Source organism: Pyricularia grisea, assembly GCF_004355905.1.
Source record: "Pyricularia grisea strain NI907 chromosome Unknown Pyricularia_grisea_NI907_Scaffold_1, whole genome shotgun sequence".
NCBI lineage: Eukaryota > Fungi > Ascomycota > Sordariomycetes > Magnaporthales > Pyriculariaceae > Pyricularia > Pyricularia grisea.
Genome location: NW_022156716.1, coordinates 88119 through 106351, shown reverse-complemented (window position 1 = coordinate 106351; position 18233 = coordinate 88119). Strand labels below are relative to the sequence as shown.

Here is an 18233-nt window from a genome sequence, read left to right as displayed (position 1 = left end):
GAGATGAATGGCCGAGTTCCAGACAATATAAGCACATCTTGGATCTTTTAGCACTCCGACGACCAGTAACCGTCGGCAAGATGAGCGGTAAAGCCTGATGCCAAGGTCACACATCGGAGCAGTCAAGTTGGCGGTGCTTAGTGTCGCATTAAATAATCCGATAAATCGAGTTATTACATGACAGCGAGCGTTGAGTTAGCGTTAAAAGCAGGATAAAAAAGCCTCCGCGCTTTATTGGCTAGATAACGCTACTTAACCCAATATATGGCTCTCCTACCTTATTAATTTTGCCTTCACGTGTTCGTTAGTGTGCGTCGTTTAGTATACCTAAGGTAAGGCGGGGAACTCGCCACAGATAAATTACTAAGATAAAACAAGCACATGTCATGCACACATTGGCAATCAACTTTTGCTTAATTAGGCAAACAAGATAAGAAAGTTATGATATTTGCAGGGAGCAAATAATCATTTGATTCTCGCAAGCCATACAATCCAAACACTAGCATCATTGCGGCAACAAATATTGTCATCTAGGCCTTGAACCTCCAAGTAGAACCACGAATTAAACCTTCTCCTCCTTGGGCACAGTAGTAACATCCGACTGGAGCTGCTTCTGGACGGCGGCGTTGGCCTGATCGGTGTACTCCTTGCCTTCGAACACTGTTTGCAAAAATTGTTAGCATGTCCGGGAATGTGCAAGCCATGTAGGCAAGGGGAAAAAAAGTCCCCCAAATACGTACGGAAGCTCAGCTCCTCCAACGTCCGGCCGTATGTCTCGGGGTACATCAGGTAGATAAAGATGAACTCAAAGGCAATCCACCCGCAGTAGATGGCAAAGTAACGCCAGTCGAGGGCGTTGATTGCGATGGGGTTGACGTAGGTCGAGAAGAAACCACCGGCCTTGCCAAAGATCTGCTGGACACCGATACCACGGGAACGCTGGGCATAGGGCCACAACTCTACCAGGTACGTGTAGGTCAGGGCGTTGTTTCCCATGTTGTAGCAGGGTCCGTAGGAAAAAAAGAAGAAGAGGGCCGCAACGCCGGCGGGATAATTCCTAATCCCCGCATTCGTGGCTTGTCGCAGGTAGTAGAAGCAAATGGTCATGGCGATGAACACGCAGAGCATACTGCCTGCTGAGAGCATATACATGCGGCGACGCGGGAAGCGGACCACAATCAGGGCGAGGGTGACAGCGTTGATAAGACCCCAGCACTTGTCAGCGATGTTGATGCGCGTCTTGACTGAGGTCTCGGTGTAGCCCATCAGGTCGTAAAGGAGTGACGAGTAGTATGACAGCAGCGTGTTGCCCGACATTTGTGTGAAGAGACCGATGAAGATGGTGATGAAGAAGCGGCGACGCATGCCGGCCGTCTTGAGAACGTCGGCCCACGACTGCTTGGCATTCTCCATCTCGAGCTTGATGGTGGTGCGGATCTGGGCCATCTCGGCCTGGACGATTGGCGAGGTGGCATCACCCTCGGCGTGGTACTTGGTCAGGATCTCAAAGGCCTCGTCGTCACGGTCCTGACTGATAAGGTAACGGGGAGATTCGGGCAGGAAGAAGACGGTGCAAATTTGAAGCAGTGACGGACAGATCTGAAGGATGCTGGGCAGGCGCCATGCCCACTCTCCCTTGATGTTGACCGTCTCGATCGCGGCCGCCGAGGCAACAATGGCACCGATGAACCAAGATGCGTTGAAAAGCGACGTGAGCATGGCACGCTCCTTGGGATACGCCAGCTCACCGATCATGGCAGCACCAGCAATAATGGCAAACACGATACCAATGCCCAGAATGATGCGGGCAATGATGTACATGGCGGCGTGCTGAGCAAAGGCCTGGATTATGGCACCGATGATCATGATGATTGAACCGGCCATGATGGACCACCGTCGTCCGTACTTGTAGCTGAACCAAGGAGCGAGGGGCACACCGAGAATTGAACCCAGATTGTAAGACGCGTTCATGATGCCCAGGAGGTTGGGCTCAATTCCGAGCTTGCCGTCATTGTTTCTCCAGCCGTTGCCAAAGTCTGTTTTTGTGGAGGAAATGGTTCATTAGTCGGACTGATTGACTAGGGAAAAAGGAAAAAAAAAACAGTAAACAAGAATAAAATAAATAAAAACTCACACAAAAGATATGGCTCGGTAAACAACATGGTGTTGATAAGTTGAGAGTCGAAACCAGAGGTCATCTCAACGCCCATGCAGCACAAGAACAGGAAAAAGTACATTCTGCGCAGATTCGGCTTCTTCCAGAACCGTACCTTGTCCTCGCTGACCAGGTTGGTTAGGATCGGGTCCGCCGTCCCGTCGGCCGCCTTGATGATGGCCATCGTTGCTGTGTCTCTCTGTCGATGATATCACGGCAGGATTTCTCTTGGGCGTTGGCAGAGGGAGGAGAGATGAAGAGGGGATAGCCAGAAAGAAGATCAAGAAAAGCACCAACAAGAGAACCGTGATGGCGGGAATAGAAGGGCCACACGGGAAGTTATAAATATTCCCCAGGCGACCGGAGAGTAACCAAAAGAAGCAAGAGTAGCCCTGCAATTAATCTACGCCTGCAGCTTATGACACGATCGCTAAATGAAGCCCCAGAGTTAAAACACGGCAAAAGAATAATTTTGTGGAAATTCGCCGTTGCAAGCGATGCCATTTCATCCATCCTGTACCCGCTCCAATTTTTTTTTCCTTGTCTTTTTTTCTTTTTTTCTTTTCTTCCTTTTCCCCGCATGCGGTCCATCCCTCCAAGTCAGACTCTGGGGTTCGGCTGTGAGGAACAAGGGGCCCCGGATTGGGGAGACAAATAGAAAACGAGGTCCCGCATGGAAAAACAAAGAACAAATGGGGGTCACAGGTGAGAATGCAACCAGCTTCGGAACCATAAGCCGTTTCCCCCTCACAAACGGACCGAGTTGGTCACCTTTGTACCAGGGTCCCTGGCTGGTTGGACGGCTAAATAACCACCCTTGGATGTCCACTTCTCCAAACAGGCAGAATGCTCATTGGGCTTCTGTGTTTTCTCTGCCCTGTAACCTGAATTTGGTTGTTCATGTGGCTGACTTTTATTGACATTGCTTCTTCTCCACACTGACCGGTGCCAAGGAGCCTTTACCGGCACGACGGGTGCTGTTAGCGGACAGCCCTTGGCAGAAAAAAACAGCTTCCGTGACAGCTCTTCGTTCTGTTTCTTGTTTTCTGCTCTGCCTTTTCTGTCCGACGAATACCCTTTTTCTCGAGGTAAGCCTGCACAAATTGACACGGCATACGGCTATATGACGGTGTTGAGGTTCTGGTATCTCCGTGGAAAACGAGTACAGGAAGTTACAGGTCACTATCACCAATATCCATTTGATGCAACCGACTTCAACCATAACCCAGCAAGATTTCAGATCACCCACCGCTTTTCAGGAAGCACCGGTAGAGTTACGGGTGTGTGCAGACCTGCACCCCGGTTTACGCTATACCTGTGGGTGCTGTACTCAAACAAGGCTCTCTATCCAGAGCTGTGATTCCCGTAGCTCGCATTCTAGCGCATGCAAAGAACTTTTCAAGCGAAGCCGCCAAGACGGGATCAACTACGACTCCAATATCATGCCAACTGCTTTTTGAATGAAGATCCAATGACCATGCGTCGCATGCCTGCCAGCGCTGCAACCCCAATCTCAGCTCCGAGGAGACATGTTCAAACGGTGAGTGAAATTTGAGCGCATGCCCCTACGTAAATGGTAGCAAGTCATGCAGATCGACCGCCCTACCCAAACCCCCAGAAGACGCTCTGCCAATGAGATGGTGTGCAGACTCGGATCCTTGGTAGTTCGCATCCTCTCTGGCAGCCCGCCCAAAATAGTATCTTGCTTCTTCGCCAACAAGTTCAATCTTCTTGCAACTACTATTTTCTGCATGGTCCTTTTACACGGCCCGGTTTAATAATAGTTTCAATCTAGTGTCGTCCTCTTGCTCGTGCTCTGTTCGTTGTGTTGAATCCTGCGGTTGGCAAACACCTCAATCCGAATATTCCCATTTTGCCTCGTGCAATAAACCCACAAGATAGCGGGTCGACCTGTCAGAATAAATACATGCATCAAAATGCAAGTGCCTCAGGTTCGCAGATATAAAGTAATCAGAGAAGGAAGTGAATGAAAGGGTGGTCAGCACGGCGCCGAAGAAATACGGCAAATCATGTGCAAGCAAGAATGCGCTTTGTTACCTCCACAGCTCGCATCTAATCTGCCGAGTTACCGGTAACTTCACCAATCAAATTCAATATTATCCGTGCTACAAGCCTCAAGTGTCCGCGGTTGTGAAACGCAGCACAGAGACACAATGAATGCGCCTGGACCATGAACCTCTGGCTGCTTGCTACACATGTCGTTGTGTCAAGACTCAATCTCATCTTGCCACCAATTGTGCATATGTGCGTCGAATCCGTAGATTTCACCCTGACATCGCTCACGCCTTCCCCACGACTACCTCGGTATTGCTTATGTTGTCGAAAGACTCCCCACTAGCTGAAGTACTGTCTGTCGCACATTCTGACGGGCTTTCAGGGACTATGCAGCTACTGCAGGCATTAATCAAGGTCTGAAGACTCATGTTGCTCAGGTCGTCAGTTGCAAAGTGCTTTTGGAACATCTTGTGGAATTCGTCTGCGAATTCCACAATGGCCAGAGAGTCGATTCCGAGCTCTGTTAATGTTAAATCGGGTGCCATATCTCCTGCAGTGGCGCCGGTAAATCGTGCGACAATGCTCCGCACACGCTGCGCGCAGCCCAAGATAGGACTTTGAGGTTAAACTTTTGGTTTTGCCACATGTGGGGTAGCCACGAGTACGTTTTTGGGTTTTGGTGTTGCAGTCATCTTGGGGCTCGACTCAATATAAGGCTCTGTGATTGCTGCCTCCGCGGCAGTCCTGACTGGACTCTTATCTTGGCCACTGGCAGCGGTTGAGCCAAGAACACGACCCAGGTTATCGAGCTGAACTGACGAGAAGCGTACGCCTCGCGCAGAAGCTACGACGTCCCCATTTTCATCGGTGACGTAAATATCGCCGATGATTGTTTTGGAGTTCTACTCGACATCGTAGTGGCTCGTGACGTTCCACATGCCGTCGCGGTTCAAGAGACGGCAGGCCGACGAGAGCGTAAAGCTATCAAATGATGACACAATAAATGCCGACCCAGGAGACACATGTTCGCTCGTGTTTATGGCTAAACCGAGAACCTGAACGAAGTTGTCGGCAACAACAGCGTCTGCAAGTTCCAAAACCGATCTTTCCGTGTCGTCGAGTGACACGAGATGCTTCGGGCGCTTGATTGTACCAACAGCCCATTTACCCTGCATCTTCATGGTTTGAATGCCACGCAGAACGGGCGAGTAGTCGACCAAGGTGCCGAACAGTGTGTAGACCCGTCTTGACTGAATTCGTTCGGCATCGGGATGCGCGTCGAGCTCCAGGGCACGACTGTCAAGGAGGACTCTGAGATGTCGCATATCGACAGATGGTACAATAGACACGGTGCCACGTACATGAACGACGGGCTGCTTGGATCTATCCCTGCGTGTACTCTCAATGGTAAACTTCCAAGATTGGGCATTGTCAGGTTCGGGGTTCATGAGCAGAGAGACTTCGACATCAGGAGCCAGGGTGAGTGGGTGGCTGAAGGCCAATCTTCCAAAATTGAGAGCCGTTTCTGGGTTAGAAAAGCCCTATCTGCGTCGGACTCGTGAATGCTGACAGCCATGGTAACGCACTCCATGTACATTGAGGCAGGACACATGGGCTGGTTGCAAACAGCATGTCCGCGGACAACCTCTTGGAAACGGCTGCTGTCGGTATTGATGATGAAGCGGTCTGATCGGGGCTCTGAAAGTAACACCATCTTGGATTTTGAGGGATTGGCCAGTACCGAAGCTTGTGATGATTGTTTCAAAGCTGTTTCCAGGCGCCCTTGCAGTTCGGCAGAGTGATCGACAAACTTGGTCCAGAACGACTTTCGAGTGAATTGATAGACAGGGAGGCGGACCGATTTGATGTTCCTAGCACCAATCCATGGCCAGTAGGTGGTATCGATACCGGCTCGCCACAGGTTAATGGTCACATCAGACATGACGGTCTCTGGCCTGCGGGAGGCCTTGAAGTTGATTGGAATAAAGATATGAGTGCCGGGATCTGGAACAGCTCGTTTAGTCATGGAAACGATTGGAGCATCGGTGCCAGCCTCTAGCCAGACACAGGGTCCAAGGCTTTCAGTGATGCGTCGTACAGCATTAGAGAAGAAGACAGGATTACGGGCATGTCGACCAATGTGGCCCGGGAGGAGCTGGCCCTCGTGTGCATCATCGACACACAACTCGAGTCGGATGCGTGGCTTTTTAAACTCGATCGACTCATCCACCTTTCTGAGACCAGGAAGGATATTCTCAACAAACTTGGAGTGGAAGCCATGAGTAACATCGACGTGCTGATATCTCGTACCCTTGAAGCTTTCAGCGATAATGGTCTCAGCCTTTTGAATCTGCTGGCTGGTGCCCACAACGACCTGGCCGGTGGGGGAGTTGTGACACGCAACCTCCAGGCCCCCGACGGTTTCGATGATTTTGTTTACAGTTTCGATATCAGCATGCACGGCAAACATCTTGCCTTTCTCTTCTCCCCAGGCAGTTTGCATCAGCATCGCGCGCTCTGCCACCATCCTGATTCCATCACGCAGGCTAACAGCCCCTGAGAAAGTTATGGCTGTGAGTTCGCCAAAGCTGTGGCCGACGACGGCGTCGACGCGCAGACCGGCGTCCTCCCAAGTCCTAGCACAGCTGTACTGCACGGCAAAGGTCGCGGTCTGTAATAACAGGATGCCCTGATTAGCTTTTTCGTGGTTGAGAACCTCATCAATGACGGGCGGGTAGCCCAGGTCAGTGAGAATGGCATCGCACTCGGCCAGATGCCGCCACAGCTGTGGAGTCGTCGCATAGAGATGACGATCAAGATGAATGGTACGCTGAGACTGGCCTCCAAAAGCAAAGACCACCGGCTTTTTCTTGGGCGTCGCCTGCGCTGGGGAAGACGCCGCTTCATCCAAAGCTGTGGCCAGTGAGTCACTGTCTACATCGCTATTGACCTGCAGTATGACGCGGAATCTGTGACGCTGTCTCTTCTCGCTGAGAGTCCACAGCAGATTGTTGATGTCGGGCTTCTCGAGCCTAATCATCTCAGCCAAGACGCGACAGTTGGCCTCAAGGCTAGCCTGAGTTGCGGCCGAGACGATAAGGGGCCAATGGGTGACAGCGGCACTCTCCTTCTCCTTCTTCTTGTCAAGCAGCCACCATGCACTCCTAGGCCCGGCGGTAGGAGACTGGCAGACTACAACACAAGCGTTGGACCCAGCTGCACCGTATGAATTAACCATGGCACGCCGTATGTTGTCCGGTGCGTCCCAAGGCTGCACTGCTCCGGAAGGTATGGCCATTTTGAAGGGCTCCAAATCTCCTATCTTGGGGTTGACGTTTTGGAGACTGGCTTGGGGTGGGATCTTGGATTGCCGCAACATGGCCAGCACCTTCATCAAACCCGATACACCCGCAGCTGCCCCAGCGTGGCCAATGTTGCCCTTGACGGACCCGATAAAGAGCTTCTTCTCCCGATCGCCGTCGCCAAATAAGGCTCGAAGGTCATTGATCTCGTTGGGATCTACTTATGCTTGAGCTGACATCCCCGAAGCCTCGTGGTCTGAGATCCCGGCGTCCCGTTGGAAGGGAAGCAGTTTCTGGTCTGCAATCAAGAAGCGCAACGCAGCCATTAGCAAAAGTGGTCACTTTATCAAACAGGATGTTTCCCGTTTCGATGCTTCCTTTTTTGGTATCTCCTCAGCCGAGGCGACAGCCATGGACCCTCAGCATCGTCTCATGACTGAGGTGGCCTACGAAGCAGTTGAATCGGCTGGAGTGTCACTGGAAAGGCTCCAGGGTTCCAAGACCGGTGTATGGATGGGTCAGTTCACATCCGACTACAGGGAAATGCTGTACCGCGATCCAGACGCAGCGCCGCCATATGCGGCCACCGGCTTGCCCAAAACAAGCCTGGCGAACCGAATCAGTTGGCTGTGGGACCTGAGGGGCCCTAGCTTGACTCTTGACACCGCGTGCAGCTCATCTCTAGTTGCTTTACACTTGGCCTGTGAAAGCTTGCGAAGTGGCGAGGTCGACATGGCCATCGTCGGCGGGTGCAATCTGATGCTGGGACCCGACGTTTTTATCTTCTTCGGCGGACAAGGCTTCCTTTCTCCAGACGGCAAGTCGAAATCATTCGACATATCAGCCGATGGTTACGGTCGTGGAGAGGGCTTTGGTGCCGTGATCTTAAGACGCGCTGAAGACGCAATCCGGGATAGGGATCCTCTTCGTGCTGTTATTCGTGGAACTGCATGCAATCAGGATGGACACACCAAGGGTTTTGTCCAGCCTAGCTCAGAAGCTCAGGCAAGTCTTATCAAGGAAGTTTATGCGAAGGTTGGACTTGGATTTGAAGCGACAGGTTACGTAGAAGCTCATGTGAGTATATTCCTTTTTCTTTTCCTTTGGTCTCCTCTTCCATGCTGCTTCCCTTGAACTACCACACTCGGTGCGTTCTCATAGCTAAATCAAACGTAAAATCTAGGGAACCGGGACGCAAACAGGAGACACCCAGGAAACTTTGGCTCTTTCTCAAACACTCTCAGCATCTCGCTCTGCAGCAAACAAGCTGTTGGTTGGCTCGGTCAAATCAAATATTGGGCACTTGGGAGCTGCGGCTGGTGTGGCTGCCGTGATCAAATCGGTTTTGATGTTAGAGCATGGCATGGTCCCACCCAACATCCATTTCAAAACCCCCAACCCAAAGATCCCCTTCGATGATTGGAACATTCAGGTGCCCACCTCTCTTATACCCTTCCCAGCCAACAAGGCCGCCAAAGATATAAGACACATCAGCGTGAACTCGTTCGGCTATGGTGGGACAAATGCCCACGCGATTATTGATGATGCTGCCTCTTATCTCAAATCACGCGGCGAAAGAGAGGGCTTGCACTTCACAAAGACCATTGAGGGCCGGCAACTCACCAACGGTTATGATGCATCCGGCAGTGGGGCTCCGGGATCTAGAAATCTCAATCGCATTTATCCCATCACCTCGCAATCCTCCAAAGGACTCGCGCGTACCAAGAAGGCCCTCGCATCATATATTCGCTCCCCATCATTTGCAACCCTGACGGAGAAGCAACAGGCGGAGCTTCTTCAAGATTTAGCCTTTACCTTGAGCAAAAGGCGCTCTATAGCACAGTGGAAAACATATGCCGTCGCGTCCTCCTCATCCATGCAAGATGTTGTCCAAGTCCTGGAGAAGAAGGACGCCACGGTTGCAGAGACGCTCAGTTCACGCACGCCAAGGCTTGGCTTTGTATTTACTGGCCAGGGTGCGCAGTGGCCGGCCATGGGCATGGAGCTTTTCGAGGCATACGGAGTATTCCGCCAGAGCGTCGAGTCAGCCGACGCCTACCTGCGAGATGAACTCAGTTGCGAATGGTCAGTGATTCAGGAGCTTGGCGAAAGCACCAAGGAGAAATCCAAAATAGGGATTGCAACATATTCGCAGCCGCTCTGTACCGTACTGCAGGTTGCTCTAGTCGACCTCTTGAGGGACTGGAAGATTATGCCACAATCAGTTGTGGGACACTCGTCTGGCGAGATCGCCGCGGCATACTGCATGGGTGCACTTTCACGCGAGTCCGCCTGGATGTTGGCATATTTCAGAGGTACACTCTCGACGACTCTCAAGCAGGTGGCGCCTGATATCCAGGGCGCTATGCTCGCGCTCGGGTTAGGACCGGGTGAAGCCACTGCTATGATTGAGAAGGCCCAGGCAGGGGCACAGGTCAGCGTTGCCTGCGTCAACTCCCCAACCTCTGTTACCATATCCGGAGACGCTGATGGAATAGAAAGGATGCTAGTGGCGGCTGAGAGTGAAGAAGCTTTTGCTCGCAAGCTGCAGGTAGATACGGCCTATCATTCGTCTCATATGGAGCTGGTCTCACAGGATTACATGAGTTCCATATACGATCTGAAGGTTGAACCAAATGCAGCCAAATCTGGGATCCGCATGCACACCTCAGTTACAGGCGCCGTGGTTCATGACCCGGACGAGCTAGGTCCCGCCCATTGGGTTAAAAACTTGATTTGTCCCGTTCAGTTCTCAGCGGCGATTCAGGACCTGGCAAGACCCTTGTCGACTGGATCTAAAAAACGGTCGCGAGAAAACGCCGTCGATATACTGGTGGAGATCGGCCCCCACTCGGCTCTTCGAGGGCCTTCTGTCCAATCCCTTCAAGCCATTGGCGTTTCCAGCGTGCCGTATTTTTCTGCCATCACGAGGAGCGAGAACGGAGTGCAGACGGCACTGGGCCTTGCTGGTACGCTTTTCAGCCACGGCGTTCCCCTTGATTTTGCCGCCGCCAATGGAAACAAGTCTTCTCCACGGCCACCTCGGACCTTGGTAGATCTGCCTCCGTACCAATGGAACCACTCCCAGAAATACTGGGCAGAGACCCGCCTTGTAAGGGAATTCAGACTTCGAGAGCATGGTCCAAGAAGCCTGATCGGAGCACCCTTTCCTGCGACGTCGGCCAACGAGCACATATGGCGGGGGTTTCTAAGACTCGAGGAGCAGCCATGGGTTAACGATCACAAAATCAACGACTTGACTCTATATCCCGGCGCTGGATTCATCTCCATGGCGGTAGAAGGTATAAGACAAATGGCGTTTGATCAGGACACGCAAAACACAAGGACTATAACAGGCTTTCGGCTCCGCGACATCCAGCTTATATCTGCGATGCTTGTCTCACCGGACAAGGGTGAAATTGAATACACCCTGAGTCTGAAGGCTGGGGCAGATGAAGGCTGGTACCGGTTCGCTGTCGCTAGCTCTGGAGATGGTCGGTCTCTGACTGACAACTGCATCGGAGCTGTGCTGGTTGAGTACGATGATGTCCAACTGGGTTCAGCAGAGCAGTTGGAGATTGCTGCTGCTTTCGCGACAGCTTCGTCTTCTTGCCACCAAACTGTCGATCCGGGCAAGTTTTACGAGACCCTTAGACACGTTGGTTTCCACTACGGCCCCTGTTTTTCGAACGTCACTTCACTCTCTTGCAGACCCGGCACATGCGTGGGTAGTATCGTCATTCCCGACGTTGGTTTCACAGTTGCCGACACCAGCCCTATATTGGACAATCTGTACAAGGAGCGACCGCATATCGTGCATCCAACCTTCCTCGACGCCGTATTCCACTTGGGGTTTGCTGCGCTCATGGGAGATGGCCAAAAGATGACCAACCCAATGGTTCCAACATATATTGACGAGATATACTTGAGCAGTCGTCTACCTATTGATGTTGGAAAGCACCTGAAGGGCTTCGCTTATGCTAAAATGGCCGGGCTGAGGAACCTCCAAGCTGAGATTGCTGTCATGGACGAGCAAGAGAGTAGCCCCGTTTTGACAATACGGGGATTACATTGCTCCCAGATTGATAATGCCACGTCCGGAGCCGCAGGCACTGGGTTGCCTCCCGCCGTCAAAAAGTACGCAAGTCAAATGATTTGGCGACCTCACCTGCAACTGCTTTCTGAGCAGGATCTCAAGTCATGGATCCAATCCAAGGCCAAGACCGTCGATGAGGTGTTGGCAGAGTATATTCAACTGTCACATCACATAAGACCGGGCATGGCTTTGCTAGAATTTACTCCCACAGAGACGAGTCAATCGTTGCTGTCGTCACTTATCAGTTTCGGCATAGCACCACTGCTAAACACAGCTAGATACACTGTTTGCGTCCCAAGCACTACGGCTGTTGATGGGATTAAAAACTCTTTGGAGCCGGTGTCAGCCATGCTGGACATGTCTATCCATGTGACTACGTCCCACTTGTTCTCAGAAAAGCCCCCAGATACCTCCGAGACAGCGCCTCTCCCTTTGGCGGACCTGGTTCTAACGGTTGACCTGTGTGCAAGAGGGCTGGAGCACACTAGAGAGTTACTTCAGAAATTATCCGAGCACCTGTCCACCGAGGGCGAGCTGCTCGTTGTCCAACATGACGCAGGAAATGTCTCTAGTCTTAATCACCTAGCCCGGCAAGCTGGTCTAGTCGTTGACGCCGAGATTTCAGCAGCTGGTGGCGTGCTCATAGTCCTGAAAACCATGGATGTCATCAAAGAGCAGGATCAAAGCAACGGCAAAAGACCTACGGAAAAGCCCGTGACGCTGCTGACCTGGCCTTCGGCAACCCAGGCGGCCAAGGTTTTCCTTCAGGATCTATACAAATCGCTCTTATCCGTAGGGCTTTCACCTTCAATCGTGAACTGGGACCCAGCGCGTGTGCATTCACTGCAGGATAAGGACATCATCTCTTTGCTTGAGTTGGAGAAGCCGTTTTGGCGAGACCTCGTCGCTGCCCCAGACGGTACAGGTGAAGCTTCTTTCCTGTCTGCACGAGATCTCATCCTCTCGTCGGAGAGTGTGACTTGGATAACAGGATTTGCGGACCCGGCTGCCGAGATGGTCGTTGGCATTGCACGCGTGGTCCGCAATGAGAACCCCGGCCTTAGCTTTCGCACAATCAACATTTTCGATCCCCTGAACACACGAGCCGCGGAGCTCGTATCAAAATGTTTTGTTCTGCGCGGTGCTATACAGCCTGATGACACAGAGTTCAGACTCGATCAAGGCGTCGTACAGGTCAACCGCGTGAGTGTTGACATGGACGCCAACGACGCAATGGACAAGCGCATGAGCGCAGCCAACGCCGCCGCACTTAGGCCAATAGAGAAGGTTAAACTAGCCTCTCTGGCAAAAAGCTCCTGCCTCCGACTGGCTGTGGAAGTTGCAGATGGTCTCGACTCTCTCCACTTTGTGCAAGAAAAGCCCCTTGCCAAAGGCAATGTGACCCTGCCAGAGGACCTGGCGGAAGACGAAATTGAGATCGCCGTCGAGGCATCATGTTTACGCGAGGCTGACCTGGCTACTGTCAAAGGCCAGAATCGACTTGATCCCACGCTCCTTGGCCTTGAGGCTTCGGGGATTGTGACCCGAATAGGCTCAAAAGAAAGCAAATTCAGGCCTGGTGACAGGGTCATGGTTCTGACACCCGGTGCGCACCGGACGCTACTTAGAACGAAGTCCGGACTCGTGGGGAAGATGCCAGATGGCCTGAAGTTTGAAGCCGCCGCGTGTATCCCATTTGCCTTTACCACGGCCTGGCACGCTCTCGTGTACCTGGCCAGACCGACAAGCTGCATTGAAAGAACCTGTTTAATAATTGATGCATTAAACGCTGTCGGCAGGCAGGCGCTGCATATTGCGCGACAATTGGGTTTTCAAGTTTTCGTCACCGTGGATTCGGTCCTACAAGCTGACTATGCTGTTAACGTTTTAAACGTTAACCGCTCACACATTATAATTCTACCTTCCATCGGCGTTTGGAACTTGCCCCGCGCCATTACACGGCTAATTCCTGGCAAACAGGGACTTGATATAGTAATCGACTGCTCTGGCAGGTTAACTGGCGAAGCGCTCCGACAAACTATGAGAACACTTGCACCTTTCGGTCATTATTTCCGCTGTGTGGTCGACGGCTCCCCTGCATTCGCCGCCCCCATTACAAGCATCGCTAGCAGCCCAAATTTGAATACAACCATTTCAACCGTAGACATCGCCTATCTGCTACGGAATCAACCAGAAACTTTGGCACATATAGTGCAACAAGCCTTCCAGTTCTTTCGCGAATTTGGAGGCCACATCTCAGAAAGGACTCAATCCTTCCCGGCTAGCAACATCGTAGCTGCTATCCGTGCAGTTGAAACCGGTTCCGTCGAAAATACTGTGGTCACATATTCAGCCAAAGATATTATACCTGCTAAACTCTACCTTGAACCGTTGGATCTCTCTCCAGGCCTGCTTCCTGGTACGTCTCTCGATCCAAACGTCATTTATATCTTGTCTGGCGGTCTTGGCGGCCTCGGCCGGTCTCTCTCTATTTTTCTGGTTGAAAAACTTGGCGCTCGCAAACTCGTCTTCCTCTCACGCTCTGGTGCCACGTCGCCATCAGCTTCTCAACTTCTTAACCACCTCCGGGCGTTAAAAACTCGCCCCACAATTGCGGCTTACGTTTGCGATGTGTCTGACCGCCGGGCTCTGGCGGACGCACTTTCAAAAGCGGAGGCGGAAATGGGTGGAAAGGTCAGCGGCGTTATCCAATGCGCCATGGTTCTGCGTGATACTTTATGGTCCAACACGTCCTACAAGCAGTGGGTCGATTCGACGTTGCCAAAGGTTCAGGGAACAGCTAATTTGTCTATGTTGCTCCCGGACGTGGACTTCTTTCTGTCCCTATCTTCCTTCGCCGGCATCTTTGGAAACCGGGGGCAAGCCAACTATGCAGCTGGCAACTGTTACCAAGACGCCCTGGCGAGGCACCGTCGACAGGCCTTGGGCCTAAAGTCAGGACTCACCATCGACGTTCCGAGCATGCGAGACATCGGCGTCCTTGCAGAAACCGGCATGCTAGAGTCCCTGAGGGAGTGGGACGAAGTGTACGGAATAGACGAAGCTGAATTCCATCATATCATAAGTTTGGCAGTACAGCGAGACATGAGCGACCGTTCCCGCGACGCTGACCACCAACTTATCCTGGGCATCGCGACGGGCGGGTCGGCTTGTGTTGCCGGAATCCAAATACCATATTACCTTAAAAGCGAGGCCAAGTTTAGCATTATGGAAAAGACGGACATGGTGTTTTTGGCTGACTCGCTGGAAGGCAGAGCTGCTTCATCCGACCAAAGGAAGGACAAGAAGTCGATCCGAGACGTCCTCACCAAGGTCGCGGACCTCGATGAAGCTACCGAGGTTATTATGCAGGCGCTGGTAGAGCGCGTTGCGGAGATGCAGCTTGTCTCTGTTGAGGAGATTGACACGAGTCGGTACCTGCATAGCTACGGTTTGGACTCTCTGGTGGCGATCGAGGTCGCAAACTGGGCACTGAGGGAGGTTGGGAGTAAAATCAGCGTGTTTGAAATCATGGCTGCCGTGCCTATTACAACGCTGGCGGAGAAATGTGCAGCGAGAAGCAATTTAATTCCAAGAGGTTGAAGAACAGTAATAATATAGGTAGCTTTTATTTTACAACAGAATTTGCTAAATTACACCGGGCGAATCCCGATATAATGCGTTATTTTTCAGTACAATGTGCCTAAAAACTGCGAAGCCATATATTACATTGAACAAAGGTACTGTAAAGCGCATGTCTTTACAAACATGTAATTCGGGTTGTTTATTGTGTAATGAAATTATTTCCAATCTGACCATTTCGTAAACATGCAGTTGGAAATAAGTTTCAATGGATACTTCTATACAGTTTATAAAGTAACAGGCGCGAAATAACTGTAAAATATAACTTGTAAATATAATTATATTGGGATTTGGCCATATATTTTAATACGTGAATATGAAATAACTACTTTGTATAAATTAAACATATATTTATATCTGTTAAAATGGGAATTTATTCATTTGACTTATCAATTTAACAATAAGTTACGGGAATGACCGCACGGGCCAATTACACGTAACTTTCCGATTTAAATAATGGTATAAAACGAAAAGGACGTTTGAAAGCTCTTTTTTAAACTGTTAAAAAATATATATAAGATACTAACGTTACTATATAATAACGTTTTATTAATCGATTAACATAATAAAAGACTTATTAATGGTAATTAATATAATTCAAATAATATGAAAAAATAAAATAAGGGAATAAAACGTTAATACCGTTAATTTACAAATATTTTAAATTAACAAAATATTTTACGTTTAATATTAAAAATTTGTTATTACCAGTTGAATTTTTATTATTCAAAGTATACGGTCATTTACGGGCGTTAAGCGAAAAGAACATAATAACCGTTTTAATAATTTAAGGGCTTTTAAATTTTATAATTTAAACAAATTATTTCAAAAATTAAATAAAATAAACGTAATAACGGAATAACAGGTTAAGGAAAATCATTATAATGTAATTAAAGCCGATTTTAATATAATGTTATTAAATTTAAAATTACCTTTATTTTTCAAAAACGGATTCACGTAAAGTTTTTAAATAATTTCTTTTACGAATTTCCAAAAAACTTTAGAAAGATTTCCGTAATCCGAAAAAGAATATATATTTTTCGGGTTATTAATCGATTTAATCCGGTTCAAATAAACGGAAATTATTAACTTTATATTTAAAAAGCGTCGAAACAAAATATAAAAACATTTCGTTTTTTATAATTTATTAATTTAAAGTTATATAACGTTATTTTACCCGGAAAGTTAAATTGAAAATAAATAGAAAATTGGTAAAAACGTTAAAAGAAAATTACGAAATGTTTGCAAAATTAATAAATATAAATATATTTTTAGCGTATAAAATAACCAAGCACCGGAATAAACGATAATAAAATAAATTAAGAACGTTATTACGAAAGAAACGTAAAAATAAAAACCAAATTTATATTTTAAAAAGGATAATTAAAATTATTTTTTCCGCGAACTAAAATTTGAAAAGTTATATGAGATTTCCATATAAAAGAATTCTGATAAAAATTTAATTTATATAATTTGTAAGATAAACAAATAAAATAAAACGTAATAATATAAAATAAAAAAGTATATTTAAAACGCAATGTAAAATATTAAATACTTATAAATATATTTTTTAATTTAATGATTTAAAATAAATAATAAGGTAGTATTATATAAGCGTATTACGGAGAGAGGGTTTAATTAAACAGTTTTATGGTAAATATAACATTTAGTTGTTTAAAATAAAGTATTTTACAAATTATTAGTAACTACTTTTGGCTTATATATTCAATATCTTTTCCTTTGCTTTATTAAAAATATTTCGTTGACTTTCTTTTCGTTTCCCTTTTTATCTTACTTTTAAATTTATGTTTGTTTGGCTGTATTTTTTATTTGTAGCGCGTACTTTAATTTCTCCCGGCCAGGTTTGGGCTTTCTCATTAAATCATTGTACTTTTTTTCGTTTTAATCACATTTTATTTACTTCTGTTAAAACCATTACCATATTCTTTGCGCCTTGTCTCGTGGCGGTTTTCTTAAACCCTTAATAGATTACACATTATTACAAATGAAATCAACTTTAATTTGTTTATCTTCAAATTTAATAACAGTCCCTATGAAAGAACAAAGAATTGTTGAAATCTTTGCTGCCTGTTCCGAAATTATGTGGTTATACACTTAATTTGTCGACTTACACCTTTGCCTTATAAATAGACAATTGCAGGTATTGCCAGACCTCCTACCGGGGCCAAATAGCCTCGCTCCAACCGTGGGTAGCACCGTCACCTCCATTAACCTCCATCGCCAGTCGATGTATGTGCTTCAGGATCGTGTCGAGCTGGGCTAAGTGGTTCCGATCGTTTACGTCGTGCACAACGGTCGACCCCCCAAACTGCGGTCGCCCCTCTGTCCATTTAACTTGTCTGATGTCATCGGATCTAGCCGCTCTCTGCCAGCCCATCATGACGAACATCGAGCCCGATGCCAGTATGCCGTATTTCAAGCCCTCGAACTGTGTGCAGTTGCTTATGTAAGTCGATAGCTGATCGCTATGGCTTAAGACCCCAAACGTGGTGGCTTGCCCGGCCGAAGGACCTCGTTTCCCCTCAAAGGCAAGAATGGGCCGCGTGTCATATACGTCGGCGGTGTTAGGCCTGAGCCGGACTTGCCGCACTAGAAGGTCGGCTCGGGCACCTCCTTGCGCCTGTTCCCCGCGCGCTTCCGGACAGATCATAAAGTCTGGGAAGGGGAAATAGTGGCGGAGGACTTGGTACCAGAAACCGTTGACGAAGGATTCTGGCACCTGTCTTTGGGTGACAATGTGTCGCCAGACCTGGTCGTGCACCGGATCGGTGTTTGGGGTGACGGGTATATGTGCCATAGCAGCGGCGTGATTGAGCGAGTGCGCTTGATTCGCAATAATGAAGAAGTTTATTATAGAAATGAATTCAATTGTCGCCTGTAATGATTGCGATGGTGTGTTCAATAAAGCCGGATAGAAGAAGGCATTAGTACCTTCTTATATATACTTTACCAAAGCTATATCTTTTCCCCACGCACTTTGGCACAAGCAATGTTTCCTTCA

The 18233-nt window shown here is 48.7% G+C and overlaps 6 protein-coding genes across 6 annotated transcripts; 3 read left to right on the top strand and 3 right to left on the bottom strand.

Moving 5' to 3' along the window:
* Nucleotides 1-338: 338 nt before the first annotated feature.
* On the bottom strand, nucleotides 339-2611 carry PgNI_00025 (uncharacterized protein). The gene is made up of 3 exons (XM_031120110.1): nucleotides 2135-2611; nucleotides 741-2036; nucleotides 339-660 (listed from the first exon to the last, which is right to left on the bottom strand). Exons 1-3 carry the CDS (start codon nucleotides 2337-2339, stop codon nucleotides 563-565), a joined length of 1599 nt encoding a protein of 532 aa, XP_030987856.1. The 5' UTR covers nucleotides 2340-2611; the 3' UTR covers nucleotides 339-562.
* A 2462-nt stretch (nucleotides 2612-5073) lies between these two features.
* On the bottom strand, nucleotides 5074-7550 carry PgNI_00022 (uncharacterized protein; the record flags this gene model as incomplete). The annotated part of the gene is made up of 2 exons (XM_031120107.1): nucleotides 5074-5674; nucleotides 5758-7550. The coding sequence occupies 2 exons, from the start codon at nucleotides 7548-7550 to the stop codon at nucleotides 5074-5076; spliced, it is 2394 nt and encodes a 797-aa protein (XP_030987862.1).
* On the top strand, nucleotides 5443-5861 carry PgNI_00024 (uncharacterized protein; the record flags this gene model as incomplete). Its single annotated transcript, XM_031120109.1, has 2 exons — nucleotides 5443-5729; nucleotides 5777-5861. The coding sequence occupies 2 exons, from the start codon at nucleotides 5443-5445 to the stop codon at nucleotides 5859-5861; spliced, it is 372 nt and encodes a 123-aa protein (XP_030987857.1).
* On the top strand, nucleotides 6300-7400 carry PgNI_00023 (uncharacterized protein; the record flags this gene model as incomplete). Its single annotated transcript, XM_031120108.1, is given in 5 exon segments — nucleotides 6300-6666; nucleotides 6725-6840; nucleotides 6855-6918; nucleotides 6945-7093; nucleotides 7128-7400. The coding sequence occupies 5 exon segments, from the start codon at nucleotides 6300-6302 to the stop codon at nucleotides 7398-7400; spliced, it is 969 nt and encodes a 322-aa protein (XP_030987861.1).
* Nucleotides 7551-7722: 172 nt separating the features above from the next.
* PgNI_00021 (uncharacterized protein) lies at nucleotides 7723-15136 on the top strand (the record flags this gene model as incomplete). The annotated part of the gene is made up of 2 exons (XM_031120106.1): nucleotides 7723-8550; nucleotides 8657-15136. Coding segments are annotated over 2 exons (7308 nt in total), but the record flags the coding sequence as incomplete, so codon positions are not given.
* Nucleotides 15137-17387: 2251 nt separating this feature from the next.
* Nucleotides 17388-18029, bottom strand: PgNI_00020 (uncharacterized protein; the record flags this gene model as incomplete). Its single annotated transcript, XM_031120105.1, has 1 exon — nucleotides 17388-18029. One exon carries the CDS (start codon nucleotides 18027-18029, stop codon nucleotides 17388-17390), a length of 642 nt encoding a protein of 213 aa, XP_030987860.1.
* Between the last annotated feature and the right edge of the window lie 204 nt (nucleotides 18030-18233).

Excerpts from the sequence above, each read along its gene's own strand:
- PgNI_00025 (XM_031120110.1), bottom strand. The coding sequence starts at position 2,339 with ATGGCCATCATCAAGGCGGCCGACGGGACGGCGGACCCGATCCTAACC. Across the intron at positions 2,037-2,134 it reads TACCGAGCCATATCTTTTGT|ACTTTGGCAACGGCTGGAGA; the intron begins GTGAGTTTTTAT and ends CCACAAAAACAG. Across the intron at positions 661-740 it reads GTTGGAGGAGCTGAGCTTCC|TGTTCGAAGGCAAGGAGTAC; the intron begins GTACGTATTTGG and ends TTTTGCAAACAG.